The 25,301-nt window shown below is 48.8% G+C and overlaps 1 protein-coding gene across 1 annotated transcript in view; it reads right to left on the bottom strand.

Moving 5' to 3' along the window:
* Positions 1–25,301, bottom strand: part of UBASH3A (ubiquitin associated and SH3 domain containing A) — a 39,890-nt gene that overhangs the window by 9,677 nt on the left and 4,912 nt on the right. Inside the window, exons 3-8 of the mRNA XM_018051698.1 lie at positions 23,251–23,437; positions 20,593–20,791; positions 15,976–16,145; positions 14,299–14,507; positions 4,687–4,813; positions 906–1,005 (exon numbers count right to left, since the gene is read on the bottom strand). Coding sequence (XP_017907187.1) covers positions 906–1,005; positions 4,687–4,813; positions 14,299–14,507; positions 15,976–16,145; positions 20,593–20,791; positions 23,251–23,437 — 992 coding nt within the window. The remainder of the gene's footprint in view (positions 1–905; positions 1,006–4,686; positions 4,814–14,298; positions 14,508–15,975; positions 16,146–20,592; positions 20,792–23,250; positions 23,438–25,301) is intronic.

The raw sequence follows: 25,301 nt of genomic DNA, 5'->3' as shown, positions 1-25,301 counted from the left end.
GGCTCAGAGCACTTTGGTTCACCTTGAGTTTGACCTTGAACTCTATGCTTGGACGGTCTGGTGCACATCCTGGCACCACCAGTGACTAGTTGTGTATTAGGGGCAGCTGACTGACTCCCCTTATCTGTAAAATGTGGCTGACGATATAGTTGTTTGAATGAGTCAGTAAGAAGATGGCCTGGAGCCCAGAGCCTGGCTCAGAGTAAACAGTAGGGTTAGGTCTGATCTCATTCTCAGATTATCTGTGATCCCCACAGAGGACTCTGGAACGCACCAAGCCCTCACATCCTCTCACATGTCCCCAAGACGTCCTGGCCACAACAGATTCTAGCAGTCAAATTCCTCTCCTGAGATCTGCTCTATGTACATCATGTGGCCGGTCAGTCACTGGTGCGTGAACACACCAGCCCAGCCTCCCAACAGTTTACCAATCAGAGAGAGGTAGCGGCTGTTTACCATGCCTTGTCTTTTTAGGTTCCATGCAAGATTTTTCTAGAAGCCACCTCCCCAGAATTTCCATTGACAGAGACTTGTTGGAACTGGAAGCCTTAAAGGCTTTTATTAAATGCCAAAGTGTTAGCTGAGTCTGCACGGAAGGTGGTAATTGTTTTCCATTCAAAGAGAAGGTCCGTCACTTTTATCATATTCTCAAGAGCATCTATGACTCCCCAGATGTGAACCTATTCTATTGAGGTCTTTTGCCCTCACTGATGCTTCATCTGTGGTCACTTTGTGAGGCAGAGGGCAGGGCTCCAAAGAAGCCGAGGATCTGGGAGGAGGTTAGGCTCTGATGGGAGTTCAGTCTGAGTAAAGAATGGTGCCCCAGGGCTCTGACTAAGAATACTGAGACGCGATCTGTGTTAGCTCTAATTCCTCCGTTTGGATCCTGCCAGGACTGTACTTACCATCGGGTGTTGTACACTGCTGCAGCCAGGACTTCCCGAAGATCTGGTCCACCCTCTCCCCATGGCGCACCACCAGGACGCTTCTCCTCACTATCGTGGCCTGGGATGGGGGGAGGAGAGGCGCCTGAGGTTTACCACTGCGTCCTGAGACTTGTCCCTGGCTCCCACTCCAAGGCATCCCTCCTGTCCTTGTTCAAAAGCTATGCTGTGCTGTACTCAGTCGCTTCAGTCGTGTCCGACTCTTTGCAACCCTGTGGACTGTAGCCTGCCAGGCTCCTCTGTCCACGGGATTCTCCAGGCAAGAATACTGGAGTTGACTGCCATGCCCTCCTCCAGGGGATCTTCCCAACCCAGGGACTGAACCCATGTCTCTTGTGTCTCCTGCATCGGCAGGCGGGTTCTTTACCACTAGTGCCACCTGGGAAGCCTGTTGGGCCTTTACAATGAGATGGGAGTAGGAATCATCTGTAATTTCTTGCAGCCTTTAATGTTCTGGGCACTAGAGTGCACACAGGAGATGGAGAGAAAGTGGAATGAATGGTCCACCCCTCAGCACATTGGTTTTCCACCTTCCCTCTTCTTCCAAGTACCTACCCTGGTCTTGTCCCTTCAGGCTGCTGGAATGAAACACTTTCTGACCCAGGGATTGAACTTGGTTCTCCCTCATTGCAGGGAGATTCTTTACCTTCTGAGCCCCCAGGGAAATCCATAATCTATAGTATTAACATAATAGTATAAAATATATATTACATGATATGATAGATGTATATATATGATATGTAGATAAGTACAGATCTTTTTGCAACTTGTGATGGGTTACATTCCAATAAAACCATCATAAGTTGAAAATGTCTTAAGTCAGAAATGCATTTAATGTATCGAAACTACCGAACATCTAGCTCAGCCCAGTCTACCTTAACCGTGCTCAAACACCTACATTAGGTGACAGCTGGGCAAACTCATCTATCACAAAGCATATTTTATAATTGTGAACATCTCCTGTGACTTGCTGGATACACTACTGAAAGTGAAAAACGGAACGGCTGTCGAGGTACAGCATGGTTATCAGTGTATTAGTATTTCACTCTAGTGATCAAGGGCTAATGGGGCTGTGCTGCCACTGCCAAACACCAGAGAGAGGACTGGACTACCCATCACTAGTCTTGGAAAAGAGCAGAATTCAAGTATTTAAAATTCTATTGAATGAATTTGCTTTTACATCATCGTAAAGTCAAAAGATTGTATTTGAACCTTATAAGTTGGGGACCATCTGTATCTAATGTATCTGTCTATGCATCTTCTATGTATCTATTATCTATCTATCATTTATCCATCCATCCATCCTAGTCTCCTCTGTTGCTGGCACTTGCCCTCTTCCGAGGGGCCCTCCAGGACCACCCAGGTGTTGGCATGTTAAAGATGGTTCTTTGCTTGGTGTCAGGGTATATGTTTAGCTCTGAGTAACCAGGCAAGAGGGGCTTCCCAGGTGGCACTTGTGGTAAAGAGCCCACTTGCCAATGCAAGAGATATAGAGAGACATGAGTTTGATCCCTGGGTTGGGAGGATCCCCTGGAGGAGGGCATGGCAACCCACTTGAAGAATCTCAAGAACAGAGGAAGCTGGCGGGCTACAGTCCATGGGGTCACAAAGAGTTGAGCATGACTGAGCGACTGAACAGAAGTTCCAGAGCAGGATGGGAAATTCCACATCAGCACTGGCCCGTGGTCTCCTGCGACTTGTGCCGTCAGCATCCGGAGCACCTGTGCCTGATTCTGGGCCACAAGGTGTCGTCCACAGGTGCCCCACTTAGGGGGTCTCACTGGGGCTGAGGACAAGCATGGAAAGTTGAGCCACAGATGACAGAGGATGGGGTGGGGAAGCAGAGCTGATGGTGCAGGAGGTGGGCTGGGGGGACTCCACGGAGGACGCATGACTCAAGGTCCCCAGGGATGTTCGGGCTGAGATCACCGGGGATGTTATAGCACCCACTTCAGGGGCTGAAAACAAAAGTAGCTTGTTCCCTTCTGGTTCTGAAGGCTCAAAATGAAGGTATCACAGGGCCAGTTTTCCTCAGAAACTCTAGGAGAGGGTCCTTCCTGCCTCTTTGAGCTCCCGGCAGCCCCAGCATCCTTGGCACATGGCCGCCTCGGTGTGTAGCTCCAGGCTGTGCCTCCTGGACACATGGCTTCTCCCTGGGTGCTGCGTCTCCTCTTCTGCGCACACCACACTCCTGCCTTTGGTGATTCGGTTTAGAATCACGGGATAATCCAGAACAACCTCTCCACTGAGATCCTCATCTCAGCTCCACAGGCAGACACACGTTTCCTTGTAACTTTCACAGGCAGCAGGAATTGAGACCTCACTTCTTTGGGGCCGTTGTTCAGCCCACTACATGATTGTTTTAGCACACCTGTAGCCAGTTTTCCTTTCTCACAACGTGGATGAAGTGGTCCCAGACCAGAGGAGGGTTCCATTCACAAGGGCTGGTGTCAAGGCCTCACCCACTAAACACCAGCACGTCCACAAAGAGGCTGACCCTGAGTCTGAGCTTTTCCACCTAGCTCCTCTCCTTGTTCAATCTGAAAAGAGGGCGCTCGGCCTCAGGGGGCCCCCAGCCCTAGTCCAGGCCAGTTCTCCCCCTCCCCAGTAAGACTGAGGCAGGCAGGGGGTGGTGCCCATCTGTGTCTGCCTGGGGCTGGCAGGCCTCTGGCCCCCAGTCAGTGGCTCCTCTTCCTGGGCCGTTGTCCCCTGAGGACCCGGCTAGAGGTCACCGTGATGCCCTCATGCTGTTCTGGTGTCCCCTGCCCTGAGATCAGCTCTTGTCTGACCTAGAGGCAGCCTCTAGGGGCTGGTGGGTTCTTGGGGCAGAGGTCAGCTGGCTGATGGCAGAGTTAAGGAGAGAGCATGGCAAACTGGGAGGGCTGGGTCGCTGCCCCTTCCCCACCATGTGTCCTGGCCCCGTGAGTGACTGAGCTTTGGTCGCGAGCACCGAGCTTTGGACAAGAGCTGTATGTGGACACTGTGGACAGTGGACAGGTTCACAGCCCTGTGTGTGTGTATGTGTATATGTGAGTGTGTGTATACGTGTATGTGTGTGTATGTGTATATGTGTATGTGTATATATGTGTGTATGTGTGTGTGTAGTGTGTATGTGTATATGTGTGTGTATATGTGTGTGTAGTGTGTGTATGTGTATATGTGTATGTATGTGTGTGTATATGTGAGTGTGTGTATGAGTATATGTGAGTGTGTATGTGTATATATGTGTATGTAGTGTGTATGTGTGTATGTGTGTATATGTGTGTATGTGTGTATGTGTATATGTGTGTATGCGTGTATATGTGTGTATATATGTATATGTGAGTGTGTGTATGTGTATGTGTGAGTGTGTATATGTGTGTATATGTGTATGTAGTGTGTGTGTATATGTGTGTATGTAGTGTGTGTGTGTATATGTGTGTATGTGTATATGTGTGTGTATGTGTATATGTGAGTGTGTATACGTGTATATGTGTATGTGTGTGGGGGGTCACCCTCTTCTCCGGGGTGGACAGAGCAGAGGGATATGTGTATATGCGTGTGTATATGTGTGTGTATGTGAGTGTGTGTATGTGTATATGTGAGTGTGTGGTAGCAGAAGGATGTGCCCTTTCCTGGCCCACCCAGGCCTGAGCTCCGGGAAGCAGTGTTTGAATGAAAGCTGCTCCTGGGGGGCCGAGTCTCCCCAGAGCTGACCCAGGGCACGGCTGCGTGGCTCGTTTGACATCGAGGGCCCCGTCACCTGTAGGGACTGCAGGCTGCTGAGGCTCCTGGACGAGGATGGCGGGTTGGGCTCCCCGTCCCGTCTGCTGCTGAGCTCACCGTCCTTTCTGGAGCTCAGGTCAGGGGCTGCACTGAAGGTGTACGTCCTGTGGGAGAGGAAAGGGATGTCATGTCACGTGGACACTGGGAGGTACCTGGTCATAATGTGACTGAGAACGCAGGAGGCCAGATGGGTGGATGGGGTCATTTTGAGGGTAAAACAAAACAATGGTTCAAAACCGCTCTGTGCCCAAATGCATGGCATCCAGAGGGCTGGTACTGGTTTATCTTCCCCATCACCACCTGCCGTGGACTCACTGTGTGTCCCCAGATGTCTAGTCCTGATGCTCAGGACCTCCAAATGGGACTCTGTCTGGAGGTAGGTCCTTTAAAGAGCGGATGAAGTTGACATGAGGTCACCAGGGTGGGTGCTCATTCAACCTGCCCGAGTCCTTCTGAGAAGAAATCAGGACACAGAGGGAGGACCCTGTGGGGACACAGAGAGGAGACGACCATCTGTACACCCAGCAGAGAGGCCTCGGGAGCTTGAGCTTGGCCTTCCAGCCTCCGGGACTGTGAGAGGAGGGACGCCTGTTTAAGCTGCCCCGTCTGTGCTGCCTTGTCACTGGGCAACCAGGGCATTGTCCTCGTAGATTCAGCTTCCAAAGGCATGAAGACGCTCGTGGTGGGGATGCAGGGCTAAGGGAGGGGAACAGACACATCAGTGCCATAGAAAAGGCACCCAGAAAAGGCACCCATGCACAAGTGGGCAGGTGGGCAAACTCAGTACCCAAGCAGTTGCAGACAGGGTGGAGGCGGCTGCTTGCCCAGGGGATCAAGAAAGCTGCCCTGGGTGGGCAGTTGCTTGGGAGCTCTGAGGACCACCAAGGGCACACAAGAGCTGTGAGAAGCCCAGAAGGCCAGCGGGTGGTGGTGCCGAGGTAGAGGACAGGGTAGGGGCCAGAGGAGCAGCGTGAAAGAGGAACTAAGAGCCAATGGCCGTGGAAATCCTCCAATGACAAGAAACTGCCAGGTTCCCCCAGGGGAAACTCAGCCTATAAAGGGAAGGTCATCTTTTCAAACTGTATGTAAGAATGATCTGGGCTTGCCAGGTGGCGCTGGTGGTAAAGAACCTGCCTGCTAAAGTAGGAGATGCAAGAGACATGGGTTTGGTCCCTGGGTCAGGAAGATCCCCTGGAGCAGGGCAGGGCAATCCACTCCAGTATTCGTGCCTTGGAAATCCCATGGACAGAGGAGCCTGGCGGGCTACCGTCCATGGGGTGACACAAAGTTGGACAAGACTGAAGCAACTGAGTGTGCACACACACAAGAATGACCCACAGTCATCTCTCGGTTCCCTTTCTTACTGGACCTGAACCTGGGTCCTGGTGATTGTGAGGGGAGGACTAGTTATACTGGAGTATAAGTATATAACTAGTTATACCAGTTACACTCATGGGGCCTGTAGGCTGCTTTATAGCATGTGGGCAAGTTTCAAACAGGGTCAAGCAAAAGACATAGACATTCAGAGCAAAGAAATGAACAGTAGCTGGAGAGGAAAACAGGGTAAAAAGAGAACTTGTGCTTGATTTTAAGATGACAGCATCTTTGTCTGCTGGTGGGAGCCACTGGGGAGGGTCGCATGAGGACAGATGATGCTGGTACAATGCCCTTGGAGGATGCAGGATGCCCAGGAGGTGTGCAATAAAACACACTACGAATGGGCACCCTCAGCTAGGAGCTGGGCCCAAGCACCACAGTGTGAGGAGGGGAGAAGGGTAAGTGGCCCAGAGGCTGCAGGTGACCAGAGTTGGGGACATTCTCCCAATGTTCACCTCTCGTAGCGGATAGGAGTGAAGAATGCAGTAGGTGGCCTGTGGACTAGATGAAAAAGTCAGTCACCAGGCAGCTGGTGAGCAGAGTGTCTGGGATTCATGGTGGGCGAGAAGGAGGCTGACAGTCCTCTCACGTGAGTGAGTGGTAAGGGAGCATCGTCTTTATTACTATTTACTTTCTGAAAAGCATTATCACCTTGCTGTTTAAATTGTAGTTTTGTTTATGATTTTAACATAGAGAAGGCTTACAATGTAAGCATTTAATAATCATTATTAAAGATGGAGTCTGCAGCCCAGGAGACAGCACCTTAGATAGCTCTGAGAGACTGCTCCAAAGAGGCAGTGCTGTGCTTGGTCATTCAGTGGTGCCGACTCTTAGCGACCCCGTGGACTGCAGCACGCCAGGCTCCTCTGTCCCTGGGATTCTTCAGGCAAGAGTACTGGAGTGGGGTGCCATTTCCTCCTCCAGGAAATCTTACTGACTCAGGGGTTGAACTTTTGCATCACAGGTTGCTTCTTCACCGTCTGATCCCAGACCGAGCGTCCCCGGCTCTGACGACCCCTAGAGACTTGGCTCTGTTACATCTCACTTAAGACATGTTCCATGGCTTCTCTGTTTTCAAACTCTACCCAGTCCAGAAATCAGAAATACCATCATTTAAACTTCCTTCTATTTTTTTTTTGCCTTATATTTAAAAATAATTTTCATTTTCTGTTTAACTCGACTTGGTGTGTGCTATATGATCATACAGAATACCACCTATTTTATACCCATCTATTCTCCTGTTTCTGATGCACCCATCAGATAGGAACCCCTAATATACCAGGCCTCCTGCTCTGCCATCTGTTCTCTCTCCCTCATCAGTACCGTATCATAGATCTATAACATGCTTTTAATATCTGGTAAGGTAGATGTCTCTTCTCATCACTTTTGTTTCCCAAAGTGTTCTCAGCTCTTCTCTCCTGTTTATTCTCCCAGATAAATTTTTCACACATTCAGTGAAGTTCCAACAAATGACCCCGTTGGGATTGCCCTAGAAGGTACTTCACTAAACTTGGAAATGACTCTGACAGGATTCATCTTGCTCCATCGTGAACCTGGTGTGTTTCTACTTATTCAGCCTATTGGTAAATGGTTTCCTTTCTCTCTCAGAGAGGCCCCAAGCCCTCTAGTTCTTGTGAGGCTGATGGCTCCCAGGCCTGCATCCCGAGACCCTCACCGGGTCCTGAGCTGGGAGTGGGGCCATTTCTTCTGCATCTCAGGGGCCCATGGGCTTGGTCACCCTTCTTTCATCCTCACCGCCATACACTCAGTGCCCACGTGGGGTTTCAGCGTAGTGAAAGCATTTCTGAAGTCGTCTGTGAGTTGTACCTTCTGTTTCTGTGTTATTTCTCCTGTCTCGAGCGGTAAATCCTACGGGAGGGGTTCAGGTTAAATAGATTTACTTGGCTCGTATTCTTACAGCATTTAGGGCTTTAGCTGGTGGTAAGCAGATGAGAACACGATCCACGTACTCAGACCATTGACGTTTCCCCCTTCAAGCGAACACGCTCTCAGTATTTGTAGAGCCTCACATTGATACAGGAAACGCTGATTGGTTTCCCCTTCCTGAGGGTGAGGTGGGCCCCCCCCGCCGCCGACCGCTACACACCCTGCTTGTGGCCCACAGGGCAGGTAGTGAAGCGGCATTATCTATAAATAACATCTGTGACGTTTATAGTCAGAGAGAAAAATTGAATTTTTTTTGCTAGTCTGTCAAATGAAATACAACCTAGATTATGACGGGGATGTTGGCAATGAGAGGAAAAAGGAAAGAACGTAGCATTTCGATATTTCTGTTTTTCTCTTAAACCTCAGAAATCTACTTAATGCTTAACTTACACCATAGAGATAGATGCGTTTAAATTCTCCCTGACTTTTACCAGGGGCAAAGCTGCCATTTGTGGGTTGTGTGGACTGTGTCCCAGCGTGTCTTCCAGAGATGCCAGAGTGAGGAACCACAGTCTGGAGGTTGAGAGCCCAAGGCTGAGGTGTGGTCGAGGCTGGCCCCCCGAGGCCTGTCTCCTGGGTGTGTGGATGGCCATCTCCCTGTGTCCAGGTGTGAGCATCCTTCTCCGTGTCTGTTTGTGTCCTTATCTCTTACTCTTCATATAAGGACACCAGTCAGACGGATCAGGGCTCATCCTTGAGATCGCCTTTTACCTCAATCACCTCTTTAAAGAATTTCCCTGGTGACTCAGACGGTAAAGCGTCTGCCTACAATGTAGGAAACCCAGATTCGATCCCTGGGTCTGGAAGATCCCCTGGAGAAGGAAATGGCAACCCATTCCAGTACTCTTGCCTGGAAAATCCCATGGACGGAGGAGCTTGGTAGGCTACAGTCCCTGGGGCCACAGAGAGTCGGACACAACTGAGCGACTTCACTTTTTCACCACTTTAAAGACTCATCTCCAAATATAGTCACATTGTGAGACGTGGGGGATTAGGATGTCAACATATGAATTTTGGGGACCCAGTGCAGCTCATGACAACACCTTTATAACTTCTGAGCTACTTGCCACCAACTTGCTCTGTGGTTTTGGAAACTTACGGGCGTGTATTGCTTCCAGGTTGGGACTCTCATCCTGGCTCAGAGAGGATGTGTTCTCTGAGCTCTAATATTCCCAGCTCCTTGTTTGACAGTTACACTACATCCTCCTTTTCCACGGAGGGTTGAGAACTGCTGTGATTCATGTATGAACTCCATCTGATCTTTTTCTTCAAAGTAATGGACAAAGTAATGGTCATTTTGTGGCCAAGTGAATCCAGAGACACTGAACTGTTGGCACAAAGACTGAATTGTCGTATTGGAGATGGGCCACTGGTGCAGGAAAACTTTTCCTGCTTGGGTTGCAGGTGCCAAGTGTGAATTCTGTGCTGACACTTTCCAAGATATTTATCCACTGTCTGAACAACAATGTGTCTGCCCGTGGCCAAGGTAGCCTTGGGACAGTGTCACTGAACTGCTATTTCTTAATTTCTGCTTAAGCAATTAACGGTGTGTCCTGACATTCTGGGGCCGGTTTCTGATTAAAAAGCTCTGAACGTTTAATAAAGTACACTTTTGGCCGTTTTAAAATACGTAGCCAGGACACCTGAGTCTGACAGCAGAGCTGGGTCTCTGCCTTTCTGAGCCATGATCAGAGGCCACTGTTTGCCATGTGTCTTCCCCAGCATGAATGGGGAGCTTCCAAAACACGGTCATCAGATACCCACAGCTCAGCTCAACACTCAGTTTTCTCTTCTTTTGCTGTGATTCTTATTAATACTTATTCACTTCTAAAGGAAACTTGCTTCTAGAAGGAGTAGTCCCAGAAATGTCCAGCCTAAAAGCTGGAATGGTTGTTTTGGTGGCAGGTGACTGACAGATTAACTGTAAGATGAAAAATGTAACAACCATAAACTCATTTTCTATAGAGTCTTTGCAGCAGAGTTCTAGCAACATCCAGCTTGCCAGTTGCCTGGTGCCAGTGAAGCTCTTTTGTCCTGAGCAGGGACTGGAAGACTTGCTAAAGACAGGAGCCAGACGGAAGCCCATGCCTCCTGGACCTCAGATGGTCAGTTAGGGTGGAAGCAGCATCTTCTGCCTGTTACTCCTTAAATGGACTGGCTGAACTGGTTCTACGAGGAACCAAGTGGTTCCTTAGTTGCATGATGAATTGGCCCCTCCAGCTCCCTGGGCCCAAGTATTCTCACCTCTCAGAGAGGATGATGTAGCCAGTTATCTCTGCAGTCCCTCGTGGTACCAACGTGCTGTGATTTTGTTCTGGCTACTGGACCCATGGCCTTAGCCACATACAAAAAATTGTGCTTCTCTGGAATGACTGGTGTCCTTGTGCCCGGTATGACTGTGATGGTTTTGTGGAAGTTGTGTCCTGTTGGGTGTGGGAGGGCTTGGAGCCTGAGTCCCACAGCTTGCATGGTGGGTACAAAGTTGGCCCCAGGCTTGTCTGACTTCTCTCCCTTTGACCCAACTTCTTTATATTTTTTTCTTTAAACTTAAAATTGATTACTTACATTTTGAAGAAGCAATGCATTTCTAAGTTTCAAAAATTTTAAAAATTATGCAGTTGTAGAGACATAAAAGACCATTCTCCCAACTCCACCTTCAACCCTGCAGGGTAGCTCTGTTGGAAGTTTCTAGAGGTTTTTCCCTTCCAGGGATCTTTTAGGCATCAGTTGAGGTCAGTTCAGTTCAGTCACTCAGTCATGTCCGACTCTTTGCGACCCCATGAATAGTAGCACGCCAGCCTTCCCTGTCCATCATCAACTCCCGGAGTTCACTCAAACTCATGTCCATCGAGTCGGTGATGCCATCCAGCCATCTCATCCTTGGTCGTCCCCTTCTCCTCCTGCCCCCAATCCCTCCTAGCATCAGAGTCTTTTCCAATGAGTCAACTCTTCACATGAGGTGGCCAAAGTATTGAAGTTTCAGCTTTAGCATCATTCCTTCCAATGAACACCCAGGACTGATCTCCTTTAGGATGGACTGGTTGGATCTCCTTGCAGTCCAAGGGACTCTCAAGAGTCTTCTCCAACACCACAGTTCAAAAGCATCAATTATTTGGCATTCAGTTTTCATCATAGTCCAATTCTCACATTCATACATGACCACTGGAAAAACCATAGCCTTGACTAGATGGACATTTGTTGGCAAAGTAATGTCTCTGCTTTTGAATATGCTATCTAGGTTGGTCATAACTTTTCTTCCAAGGAGCAAGCGTCTTTTAATTTCATGGCTGCAATCACCCTCTGCAGTGATTTTGGAGCCCCCCAAAATAAAGTCTGACAGTTTCCACTGTTTCCTCATCTATTTCCCATGAAGTGATGGGACCAGATGCCATGATCTTCATTTTCTGAATGTTGAGCTTTAAGCCAACTTTTTCACTCTCCTCTTTCACTTGCATCAAGAGGCTTTTTAGTTCCTCTTCACTTTCTGCCATAAGGATGGTGTCTGTATATCTGAGTTTATTGATATTTCTCCTGGCAATCTTGATTCCAGCTTGTGTTTCATCCAGTCCAGCGTTTCTCATGATGTACTCTGCATATAAGTGAAATAAGCAGGGTGACAATATACAGCCTTGACGTACTCCTTTTCCTATTTGGAACCAGCCTGTTGTTCCATGTCCAGTTCTAACTGTTGCTTCCTGACCTGCATATAGGTTTCTCAAGAGGCAGGTCAGGTGGTCTGGTATTCCCATCTCTTTCAGAATTTTCCACAGTTTATTGTGATCCACATAGTCAAAGGCTTTGGCATAGTCAATAAAGCAGAAATAGATGTTTTTCTGAAACTCTCTTCTGTTTTCAATGATCCAGCTGATGTTGGCAATTTGATCTCTGGTTCCTCTGCTTTTTCTAAAACCAGCTTGAACATCTGGAAGTTCACGGTTCACGTATTGCTGAAGCCTGGCTTGGAGAATTACTTTACTAGCATGTGAGATGAGTGCAATTGTGTGGTACTTGAGCATTCTTTGGCATTGCTCAGTTCTTTGGGATTGGAATGAAAACTGACCTTTTCCAGTCGTGTGGCCACTGCTGAGTTTTCCAAATTTGCTGGCATATTGAGTGCAGCACTTTCACAGCATCATCTTTCAGGATTTGAAATAGCTCAACTGGAATTCCATCACCTCCACTAGCTTTGTTCTTAGTGATGCTTTCTAAGGCCCACTTGACTTCACATTCCAGGATGTCTGGCGCTAGGTGAGTGAACACACCATCGTGATTATCTGGGTAATGAAGATCTTTTTTGTACAGTTCTTCTGTGTATTCTCGCCACCTCTTCTTAATATCTTCTGCTTCTATTAGGTCCATACCATTTCTGTCCTTTATCGAGCCCATCTTTGCATGAAATGTTCCCTTGATATCTCTAATTTTCTTGAAGAGATCTCTAGTCTTTCCCATTCTGTTGTTTTCCTCTATTTCTTTGCATTGATTGCTGAGGAAGGCTTTCTTATCTCTCCTTGCTATTCTTTGGAACTCTGCATTCAGATGCTTATATCTTTTCTTTTCTCCTTTGCAAATTTTTACTTCTCTTCTTTTCACAGCTATTTGTAAGGCCTCCCCAGACAGCCATTTTGCTTTTTTGCATTTCTTTTCCACAAGGATGGTCTTGATCCCTGTCTCCTATACAATGTCACGAACCTCATTCCATAGTTCATCAGGCACTATATCTATCAGATCTAGTCCCTTAAATCTATTTCTCACTTCCACTGTATAATCATAAGGGATTTGATTTAGGTCATACCTGAATGGTCTAGTGATTTTCCCTACTTTCTTCAGTTTAAGCCTGAATTTGGCAATAAGTTCATGATCTAAGCCACAGTCAGCTCCTGGTTTTGTTTTTGTTGACTGTATAGAGTTTCTCTATCTTTGGCTGCAAAGAATATAATCAATCTGATTTTGGTGTTGACCATCTGGTGATGTCCATGTGTAGAGTCTTCTCCTGTGTTGTTGGAAGAGGGTGTTTGCTATGACCGTGTGTTTTCTTGGCAAAACTCTGTTAGCCTTTGCCCTGCTTCATTCCGTATTCCAAGGCCAAATTTGCCTGTTACCCCAGGTGTTTCTTAACTTCCTACTTTTGCATTCCAGTCCCCTATAATGAAAAGGACATCTTTTTGGGGGTGTTAGTTCTAAAAGGTCTTATAGGTCTTCATAGAACCATTCAACTTCAGCTTCTTCAGCATTACTGGTTGGGGCATAGACTTGGATTACTGTGATATTGAATGGTTTGCTTTGGAGACAGAGATCATTCTGCCATTTTTGAGATTGCATCCAAGTACTGCATTTCGGACTCTTTTGTTGACCATGATGGCTACTCCATTTCTTCTAAGGGATTCCTGCCCACAGTAGTAGATATAATAGTCATCTGAGTTAAATTCACTCATCCCAGTCCATTTTAGTTTGCTGATTCCTAGAATGTCGAAGTTCACTCTTGTCATCTCTTATTTGACCACTTCCAATTTGCCTTGATTTATGGACCTGACATTCCAGGTTCCTATGCAATATTTCTCTTTACAGCATCGGACCTTGCTTCTATCACCAGTCACATCCACAACCGGGTATTGTTTTTGCTTTGGCTCCATCCCTTCATTCTTTCTGGAGTTATTTCTCCACTGATCTCCAGTAGCATATTGGGCACCTACTCACCTGGGGAGTTCCTCTTTCAGTATCCTATCGTTTTGCCTTTGCATAAACATATGTGAGTACAGATGATCATGTTTTAATTCATCTGTTCCCCACAGTAAGTACTACCCTATACACATTCTTCTGCAATTTACCTTGTATTTTTTTATATCAGTGCATAAATACCTCTTTGTGATCATTTTTAAAAACCTCAAGTATTCTATTGTATGGGTGTATCATAGTTGAGTTCAGATGCTTATTTTCAATTTAATTATCTCTTCCACAGTACTTGCATGCTTCCATAATTTTTCAGGCTCAGAATAAGGAAGTGTATTTTGTAGTCCTTTGGGGATTATGGTCTCAGAAAAGTTTTATAGAGTAACTGATGTCTTCTGAATGTTTTCAGTGAAAAGCCATGAATCGGTCAAGACATTTACCAGATACCTACAGGGATAATGCTGCCAGCCCGGAGCAGGCCATTTCATCGATGGTGGAATGATCTAGAAGCATACAAGCGCTGTGAACACTCTTTCCAGACAGACACTCTCTGACTGCAGGAGAGATGTGTGGGCTGTGGGGCGGGGGCGGCACTCACCTGTGTCTCACCCAGGTGTCACACTCGCTGGCTCGCTCTGTGTAGTTCTCCGGCAGGAAGCCCCGGCAGCCCGTCCGCTGCGAGATCCCGATCACCCAGCCCTCGCTGGCTTCCTCCTGCTGCGTGGGGTCCACAAAGATGTAGTCCCCGGGGCTGAGCGTCAACTCATCCACATTCTGGGGTTTGTACTGGAACAGGACCCGCAGGGTCTGGAAAGGAGGAGGGAGTCTTCAGGTCTCGAGTAAGGGCGGGTTCTGTGTCTCTAGGACACACCCAAGCCTTTGGCTGATGATAGTGGAATGTGAACAAAGGATGCACAGACTTCTTTGGAGAGACTTAGAAATGGGTATTGGTATCCACCTGTCATGTCTCTGTCTCTCTCATCTATCTACCAAGGTATCTGTATTTGTGCTCACTCAGTCATGTCCCACTCTCTGTGACCCTGTGGGTGGTAGCTTGCCAGGCTCTTTTCACGGGATTCTCCAGGCAAGAATACAAAAGTGGGTAGCCATTTCCTTCTCTGGGGGAATCTTCCTGACCCAGGGATCAAACCTGAATCTCCTGCATTGGCAGGCAATTCTTTACCATTAGGGCCACCCATCTATCATCTATCTAACATCTACCAATCATCTACCTATCATCTATATTTCTGTATCTATTATCTATCTATTCATCATCTACTAAACATCTACCTACCTGTCTGATGCTGCTGCTAAGTCACTTCAGTCGTGTCCAACTCTGTGCGACCCCATAGACGGCAGCCTACCAGGCTCCCCTGTCCCTGGGATTCTCCAGGCAAGAACACTGGAGTGGGTTGCCATTTCCTTCTCCAATGCATGAAAGTGAACAGTGAAAGTGAAGTCACTCAGTCGTGTCCGACTCCTAGTGACCCCAGGGACTGCAGCCTACCAGGCTCCTCCGTCCATGGGATTTGCCAGGCAAGAGTACTGGAGTGGGCTGCCATTGCCTACCTGTCTATCCTGTATCAATTATCTATCTATACCTATCTATTTATCTGTCTACCTACTTACCTATCTATCTCTGTTTACTTATTTCTTATATGAAAAATCTCAAAGCATAACCAGATGTCACACTCGCCCCCATTGGAGTGAGGTTATTTACAGCTTCTCCCACGTGAAGGAACACAGTGGATTCATACTTGTTCCATGGGTCTGAAAAGGAGTATAACAAAACCTTCTAAACCAATCAATTCCACAGGGAGGAAGTCCTGGACTGAGGCGTCACTAAATCACTGAGGCATCATTTAAACAAATTAATAAGCAACATAATGCATTCATAAATCTTTGCAACAGTCCATTTTTAATACCAGTCATGCAGGGAGGGAGTCCTGGACTGAGCCTTCACTCAAGTCACTATTTAAACAAATTAATAGCCAACATAATGTATTCATAAATCTTTGCAACAGTCCACTTTTAATACCAGAAATGTTCCTTCTTTCCCTTCCAAATTTCTGGATGTCTGCAACTCATAAACTAAAGAATGTTAATTCCAAAACGCAGGCAACAAAATGATTTTCAAGAAGGGATTCAAATTCTTCCTTCTACTGAGATACCTCCAGCCAAGGGCTCTTGGGGTCAGGGCTGTGTCAGGCAGGCAGCCGCTCACCGGATCCCAGGCTAGGGGGCCCAGTCCAGCCACCTGCCTGGGCTCACCCACCTGGTAGTGTACGAAGCGCATGTCCCGGGAGTAGAGCGCGGCTGTCCACTGGCAGCTGTGGCCGGGGTTGATGGCTCTGGCCAGCTGCTCCAGCGTCCTCTGGTGGTGAGGGTAGAACTTGTGGGCCAGGGTGAGATGCAGCTGCTTGGTGCAAGGCTTCACCGTGCAGTCTGTGAAAGGAGGCACACGGGCACCTTGACCTAGATGGCTGCACCACATGCCCAGGGCTCCCCGTCCAGGGCGGTTACGTGACCAGGGTGGCGGTGCAAATTCCTTTACACAGGGTCTTCCTATCTCTGCCCATCCCCACCCCTGCCCCTGCACCAGTGCTTCCCCGACAAGGCGAGGACTCGGCCCAGATGGGCCGCTGCATGGAGGTCAGTTTGTGACGGAGATGGCTGGGAGCGTGCACATCTGACCAGGAAGCAGGTGAGCAGAGACAGCAGAGACACAGGTTTAGGGGGACATGCCTGGGGGGGGGGTGTCTATCAATTTGCAAGCTAATTGCTCCAACAATTGATTCAAATCTCCCTCGTCCCCTGGGATGCACATGTTACTTGGTGGCCTTTTGTTCTGTTGCCAAGTCTCTGGAAGAAGACACCCCAGCACCTCTCATATCCAGCTGGCTTTGTGAAGCAGGAAGACTTTGGAGTGGCCAGGCGCTGGCCTTTTTGAGTGATCTCTGTATCCTGGGCCCCAGCTCTCCTGGTCCTCATTCCAAGGCCCTCAGGTCAGTGGGTGGTGGTGTCCCTGAAGCAGCCAGGATCTGATTTCAGCCAGGTCACAAAGCAGCTCTGTTCTGGGGAGGCGGTGATCAGTGGAACCACACAGACTTGGGAAGCAGATAGACCTGACTTTAGATCCACCTGCCCCATTTGGCAGGTGACCTTTGGGAGCGTCTTGGTCTGACTCAGCTTCAGTTTCAACAGCGACAACCTGAAGGTGAGGATTGCTGGGCTGGCCCGGGACACCAGCCTCTTAACTGTAAGGTCCCCCAGAGACTTGCAGTGGATATGAGTTGCATGCATGCTCGCATGCTCAGCTGCTTCAGTCTTGTCGACTGTGTACGACCCTGTGGACTGTAGCTCCTCTGTCCAGGGGATTCTCCAGGCAAGAACACTGGAGTGGGTTGCCATGCCCTCCTCCAGGGGATCTTCCCAACCCAGGGATCGAACCTGCGTCTCTTACGACTCCTGCATTGGCAGGCGGGTTCCTAACCACTAGTGCCTCCTGAGAAGCCCGGATATTAGTTACCCACGGGCCACACTGAGCGGCACACAAGGACCTGTCCTCAACCAAGCAACGTCAATGACGCACTTCCTGGAGCCCAGACTTGGCGGCCCCACCAACGTCTTTATCCTCTGTCTGAGCCTTTGGTAGCAAAAGAGAAACCGCTGAGGTCTCCATGCCGCAAGTAGCGGGGGTTGACGTGCCTGAAATAAGAGAATGTGTGGGCGGCAGGGAAATTCCTTTTCTCAGGTGTTCCAGCTGTGGCGGGGAGGGCTGTCTTGCCGCGGGTGAGTCAGCACGGCCTGGGAAGGGCCAGGCATGGTAGTCATCCGAGAGATCACTGAGTCACTGGCCTTCTGAATGGGCACTTGTGTATCTTCTCTCCATGGCCCATGCCCCTGAGGACTGTGCCCTGGGCAGGGACACACATGCCAGCGAGGCCTCCTGGAGCTGTGACTGACCCCTCCCGACCCATTAGGGTCAGGCCCGGGGCAGCGGCCATGGAGAGCAGAGCAGAACCAGCTCAGGGTTGGGTGATGGACAGGGGGTCAAAACCAGCTCTCGCAGGATGTGGGGCCAGTCAGCAGGAGACCCAGGTGGAGCAGGAGAGGGCTGGACTCCAGGGCCAGCTTTAACACTCACTGGGTGCTTGAGGACTCTGTCGGTTTCCTGGGCTGATGTCACAAATGACCACACACTGGGAGGCTTAAAACAATGGAGATTTGTTCTCATGGTTCTGGAGCTGGAAATCCAAAACCAAGGTGTCGAGGGCCACCCCCTCTGAAGGCTCTCAGGGAGGGTGTCCCCTTGTTTCCTCCAGCTCCTTGGTTCATTGCCGCCTCACTTCAATGCCTGGCCTCTCTTCTGTGTCCCTGTGTTTTCTCGTCTCACAAGGACACTGGTCACTGGATTTAGGGCCTGTCCTACACTAGTGTGACCTCAACTACTTACATCTACAAAGACCCTATTTCCAAAGAAAGTCCTTTTTGGAGGTTTTGGGAGATGTGAATTCTAGGGGACACTTTTCAACTCAAGATAGTGACCTCGGGCGGGTCACAGCCCTTCACGGCCCTTGGTCACTCCACTGTTAAAATGAGTGGGCATTGGGAGTCACTTCTAGTCGGGAGCAGGGGGCTGTGGAAGTAAGTGAGGCACTGGTTCTGTGTGAAGGCTGGCAGCTGACACATTGCAGCCTGGTAAGAGCCACGTCATCCTTTTAGAGACAAGGGGACACCAGAGTCGTCATCTGAACTCAGGTTTACATAAAGGAGACCGCTCCTCACAAATGGCAACTCGCTCCAGTATTCTTGTCTAGAAAATCCCATGGATGCCGAAGTCAGGTGGACTACAGTCCGTGGGGTTGCAAAGGGTCAGACACTGAGCAACTGCGTGCTCCTCAAGGCATGGCTAAGTTTATATCTATCTAGAACACGTGATCTCAGACTTGCCAAGCCAGCCTCTGGGTGGAAATCTGGGATTGATGAAACCATTCATGTGGCCAGGATCGAAATTCATACCCGTCTTGAGGGCAGAGGGGGGTCCTCCCATCAGGGCGCCATGGTCTGTCTGAGTCTCAGACACAGCAAACACAGCAGTGCTGAGCACCTCTGTGTTCCAGGACCACGAGGACGTTCCCAGACAGGTTGCACTCTTTGAAGGGTGGGCCCAGTCATTCGAAAAGAAAGATGACTCAAGGGTCAGAAGACATGATTCAGGGTCACATCACCAACCAGGAATGAGGGAAAATTCACACCTGAGCTCAAGTCCAGAATGCTTCCCACTAAACCCCAGCTGGAGCCCCAGTCCCCAGACCAGGGCTGCTGGTTGAGAAAAGGGAATTTGGCTGATTCTCAAAGTCAGTCTAGGTAATGCACCTAGACTCCATCCCCCTACCAAGAGGCCAAGGAGGCTTGACTATGCTCATACCTAAAAAATTTCAAGAAATCAACTAGGACTTGTGTTTTACACACAGCACTGGCCCCTTGAGGACAGGTGTCCCAGGTGGGATGTGGGGCTGGGGGAGGCACGCCAGCCTACAATCCCCATCATCACATCGCTGCACAATGACCCCCTGGGGCCATTTCCCAGCAGCTGAGTGTTTGGAAAAACGTCATCAATGCAACAAGTCTATTCTCACTTAGAGAAGAGCCCTCTGCTTGCTCGGAGTCTTTCTATTTGCTCACTTTTCTTAAAAATTAAAATTTTTTGGCATATCAGTTCAGTTCAGTTCAGTTGCTCCATCGTGTCCAACTCTCTGCGACTCCAAGGACTGCAGCACGCCAGGCTTCCCTGTCTTTCATCATCTCCCAAAGTTTGCTCAAACTCATGTCCGTTGAGTCGGTGATGCCATCCAACCGTCTCATCCTCTGTCGTCCCCTTCTCCTCCTGCCTTCAATCTTTCCCAGCATCAGGGTCTTTTCCAATGAGTCAGTTCTTCACATCAGGTCGCCAAAGTTATTGGCGTTTCAGCTTCGGCATCAGTCCTTCCAGTGAATACTCAGGACTGATTTCCTTTAGGGTGGACTGGTTGGAAAGTCCAAAGTCAGTCAGTTATGCAGGTACATGTATCCATTCTTTTCAGATTCTTTTCCCATATAGGTCATTATAGAGTATCGAGTAGGTTCCCGGTGCTACACTTGTTTAGTCGCTGAGTTGTGTCCAACTCTTATAGTAACTCCATGGACTTTAGCACATCAGGCTCCTCCGCCCATGGGATTTCCCAGGCAAGAACACTGGAGTGGGTTGCCTTTTCTACCTCCAGGGAATCTCCCCAACCTTGGGATTGAGCCTGCATCTCCTGCTAACCACTGAGTCACATGGGAAGTCCCATACTATACAGCAGGTTCTTACTAGTTATCTATTTTATATGGAGCAGTGTGTATATGTCAATCCCCATTACCCAGTTCATCCCTTCCCCTTCTTGGTAACCATAGGTTTGTTTTCTACATCTGTGACTCTATTTCTGCTTTGTAAATATGGTCATTTGTGCCTTTTTTTTTTTTTCTCAGATTCCACAGATCAGCAGTATCATATGGTGTTTGTCTTTCTCTGTCTAACTTACTTTACTCAGGTTTCTGAAGGACATTCTGGGATTTCATGGAGGTTCTAGGTAATTGTTAAGCCTCAGGCTAAGGCTAAGGCTAAGTCATAGTTGTTGCCCGTAAAGGGCCAGGTCGGGGGGAAGTGGCCTGGTGATGGTGCAGACACCCCCGTGTCCTGCCATCAGACTAGCCCTCAGGCTGACCATCACTGCACTGGGGAACAGCCTCACTCCTGCTGCCCTGGGCTCCACCCAGCATCCGAGTGTGGTGAACCCAGCCCCAGGTGCAAAGGGACTCCCTTCTGTAAACCAGGGCTCTGTGCGCACCACCGCCCAGGGCTGCCTACCTGCCAAGATGGAGGCTTCTGTGGCGAACATCACAGCAAATTCCCGGATGATGTCTGCGGGGCTGTCGTTCACAAAGAAGCCCAGGTAGCTGATGGAAGAGTGGAGAACCAGAGGCAAGGCTGAGGGGAATGCGTGCAGGGTCCTGTCCCCGGCTCTCTTCAGTGCCTCGTATAGATACTCCACCTTCTGGTCCTCGCACTGAGGGACAGAGACAGGACGGTCACCTGTTACCTTAACTGATGAGAACCAGGCAGAGCCTGAGAACTGTGGGATCCTCCTTTCTGCTCACGACACTGTAACACAATTTGCCTGGTCCCGGTGTTTGGGATGATGTATCTGGTCCCCAGTTCCTTAGGCAATTCAGGTCAAGCTCTTATTGGAATGGAATAGCCTCTAAGTGCCCAGGCAGGAAACCCTGGGTCCCTTGAACTTCGTCCTTCGCTCCTTCTCGAGTTGACCCAGCACCCCCCATACTGCATCCTGAGCCCCTGTCCCACTCCCATGGAGCACAGCTATGCTCAGCACTGCATTGTTGGCTTCTGGGGGTTCCTGTAGGCTCCACTGAGGCAGCCCTGGGGTGCGCTGATCAGAACGTAACCTACTGAGGAGGGTTGTAGCCTATTCCTTGGCTGCTGGCCTTCAGACTGGGCAGCAGGCCTCTCACTTGGCCAGTGATCGAACCATCCTTGTCTACATGGGTCTCCTCAGATGTGGTCTTGGCTTATAAGCTCCCCATCAATCCCCACTGTCACCCACACACCCACTCTCTGGCCACACAGCTCCTGGCTCAGTGAGGAAGACTCCATGAGGCCATGGGGCACCCCAGTGAACCCCAACACAGCGACCCCCATGGGGAGCTGGCTGATCCCTCCTCTCCCCAGCAGCAGGCTCCCCCTGGGTTTCCCATAGCCTCCCTTGCTTTCTGAGCTGTGAACCTTATCATTGTTAACACACACCCACAGCTCCCCACTAACCAGGAGCTCACTAAATTCACCCCTGCCATATCTTTGCAGCCTTTGCAGACCTGGAAGGCATGGGATATACCCACAGGGCACTCAACTCATAACCGCCACGTGGATGAACATCTCTTCACATGTATTTCTTGGCCTCAAGCATGTCACCTTGGAGCATGGAGCCACGTTATACACAGAGCTGTAGTTGACGCCACCATTTGGTGGCTGTATGTTCTTAAAATCAGACAAAGAGTGAATTCCTGTTACACTCTTCTGCCAGAAAAGGACCCTCAGCCTCTAGGGCAGGGTGGGGGAAAGCGGGGCAGCTCTCTTGGGAGAAGGGAACTGTGTGTGTGATGCGTGTGTGTGTGCACGTGTGCCCATGCCTCAGTGGGCTGTGAGGAGGAGCTGGAGCCCCAGGTCAGCTTCCCGGTGGTCATGACCAGGCACATCCATTTCTAAGGTCATGTTCAGGGCTTGCTTAGTTGCCACTCCTTTCCCTGATGAGTCCCAGGACAAGCCATAAAGGAACACAGTCGCTGGCATCACAAATGCTAGTGATGTCCCAGCAGGGTGACCAACTCACCCAGCTTACCTGGGACTCTTCTGGATTCAAAACCTGGGAATCTCTCCTCACCCCATGGCAAATAAGGGTGTTTATCAGAGGCTCTGGGAGGCACTGCTTCTCCTGGGCATCTTCTGGAAACCATCCTGCACAGGTTTGCAGCTCCCTTTCTGTGTAATGCAGAGGAGCCTGTAACAAAGGACTCCTTGGGCCCCAGTGGGACGCTGAGAGTTTGCTGACAGCAGAGCCAGGATGGTGCGGAGTGTGCCCTCTCTACGTTTTTCTTGTCAGGAGCTCCAGTGGTATCTTTCCCTCCTCTCATTCTCGTGCTTCGCTCTTGTCTTTGAGCAGTCCAGGTACTACTCACCTTCCCAGGAAGCCTGTAGAATGGCCTCTCTGACCTCTTCTGAGTCAGAGAGCTGGTCCCCAGGACAGGAAGAAGTCCTGCATCTGTGGCTGGCCAATCTGTTCATTAATTGACCCATCACAGGTTTGTGAAGCCCCCACTCAGGCTGAGGCACTTGCTAGTCTCTGTGGGCACAATAGTGAGCAAAGTCTCCTCCCTCCCTTGAGGATTTCAGTCCAGTGAGGGATGCCAAGTTGCATCAGACACATTGCCATGCAACAGGGGAAGAGCCACTAGTTAGAGAACAAAGGGATGGTGGGAGCACAGAGCGCACAATGCTTCCAGCTGGAGAGCTGCTGCTGCTTAGTCATTGATTCTTTTACAACCCCGTGGACAGTAGCCCATCCGACTCTTCTGTCCATGGGATTTTCTAGGCAAGAATACTGGAATGGGTTTCTATTTCCTTCTCCAGGGGATCTTCCCGACCCAGGGATCAAACCTGCTTCTCCTACATTGCAGGTGGATTCTTTACCACTGAACCATCAGGGAAGCCTGCCTGGGGAGGTGCGGAAAACTTGAAAAGGGAGAGGATATATGAGTTGGGTTCTGAAGGATGAATAGGAGTTGACCAGATGAAGATGAGGAAGTAAAGGCTATCTCACGCAAACATCACTGCTGTGGACCACTCTATGAAAACAAACCCCTTAGTTTTGCGCCATCACCACCTAGTTATTGCAGGAAATGACTCAGCCGCTATGTTAAGAAGAATTAAATGTGCCTTGGGCCAACTCACCGTGAAGAAGTCACAGAGCGTTATATGAGGGAAGACCTCGTGGGCTCTGTTCTTGGCGCACTGCCGCCTGCTCTCTCTCCAGAACTCTTGAAGCTTGTCCAGCAGGGGACCCATGGGGCAGAGGAACAGGGCATACTCCTGGGGGATGGGGTCGTCCAGAGAAGGGTCATTGCAATGGCAGTGTAGCCTGCAAGAGAGGAAGGGACCCTGTCATCTGGCACTGTGGCCAAATGAGTCTTTTCCCAGGGAAGGCAGAGGGCAGTGCCGACGATGACTCAGAACAGCCGGCCGTGTGTAGAGCACCAGGGTGTCTGTGCCCAGGCAGACTCACCGAGCACAGGGCTGAGTGTGATCACAGAGGAGCTGGGCATCCACCCAGGTCTCTGTGCTGTGCTATGTCACTTCAGTTGTGTCTGACTTTGCAACCTCAAGGACTGTAGCCCGCCAAGTTCCTCTGTGCATGGGATTCTCCAGGCAAGAGTACTGGAGTGGGTTGCCCTTTCCTTCTCCAGTGGGTCTTCCCGACCCAGGGATAGAAGCTGTGTCTCTTATGTCTCCTGCATTGGCGGGCAGTTTCTTTACCACTAGCGCCACCTGGGAATCCAGGTCTCAGACCCTGGCTAGTCTGAGTCCCAGGCTATCAACCAAGACAAGGTGAGAAGGTGACCAAAATACTCAAAACCTGGCTTTCTAGTGGTCCCTCTGGGTCAGGTGTCTCCTTAGGGTTGCAGTTTTCTGGGAAAAACCTGCATTGTAATTTTATCTCAATCTTCAAATTAAGTATAAACATCAAAGCCCCAAAGACCTAGACAGAACTTAGGTAGCTAGTCTATTTTCTTTCAGTTCAGAAAGCTATTTAGTTTTATTTGGCTGCTGCAAGCTTTAGTTGCAGCATGTGGGGTCTTTCAATGCGGTGTGTAGGCGTCAGTATTTGCGGCACGTGGGCTGAGCCGCTTCTAGGCATGTGTGATCTTAGTGCATCCACTCCGTTGCAAGGTGGATTCTTAACCACTGGACCACCAGGGAAGTCCCAGAAAGTTGTTTAAAATACTATGAAAGATGACATACAGCCCCCAAGTCAGGTTCACTCTCACCAATAATAAAAAATGAATGAAACTGAGGCAACCATGAGATACCACTTTTCTCACTTGTAAAATTACCAGAATGCCTTTCAGAGGATAAAAGCTAAGCTTCATTTTGTCAAAGGTGCCCAGAGACTGAAGGATGAATTTTTACAAACTTTACCTAAAGCAACTTGTCAAGATGTATCAAGGGCATTAAAATACCCCTTCCATTTGAACTAAATCCTTTCCAAAACTAAACTAACTAAACTAAACTAACTAAACTAACTAAATCCTTTCCAAAAATGTATTCAAGGCAAAAAGTGTAGATAACTCTGCATGTATAAAATATTTATTATACCATTATTTATAACAGGAAAGAAGGAAAAGACTCGAAAAGTAATAATAACTTTTTCATGTAGTCACTGGAAATGACAGATTCAAATAATTTTCGATGGCTCAGAGGAGTGCTTGTGATATAACATTAAATTTAGAAATCAGGGTACAACCACTGGAGAAGACATGAGATACACACAAATACCTTCTTCTTAACAATTAAAAAACACCAAGGAGGAAGCTCTGCTCCCTTTATCAGAGCTCACTTACCAGATCTAGGAGAGGAAATCTCAACTCTCAATCTGCTTTGTTTCCTCATAGACATTTAGGTAACAGGTACATAGATAGCACTTGTGTGTATTATTTAAATCAAAAGCTATTGTTCAAATTATACTACAACTCGCATTTTTTACTCAGCAATATGTTTTTGTAATCTCTCCCTGTTGATACACATACATCTGGTTAAGTGTGTCAGAGTGAACCTTCTAAGGGCTATAAAACAGTCCGTACGTCATCCATCCATGCCACTGATGGGCATTTAAATTGTTTTCTTCTTTTAAACCTTCATAGCACTGTGATTAAGATCTTTTCACATTCTTTATTTTATTTTTTTTGGCTGCTCTCTGGGGCATGTGGGATCCTAGTTTCCTGACC

This window comes from Capra hircus, chromosome 1, assembly GCF_001704415.2.
Source record: "Capra hircus breed San Clemente chromosome 1, ASM170441v1, whole genome shotgun sequence".
Classification (NCBI taxonomy): domain Eukaryota; kingdom Metazoa; phylum Chordata; class Mammalia; order Artiodactyla; family Bovidae; genus Capra; species Capra hircus.
Note: the sequence above shows the minus strand (reverse complement) of the source record. Positions and strands in the feature narration are given on the sequence as shown.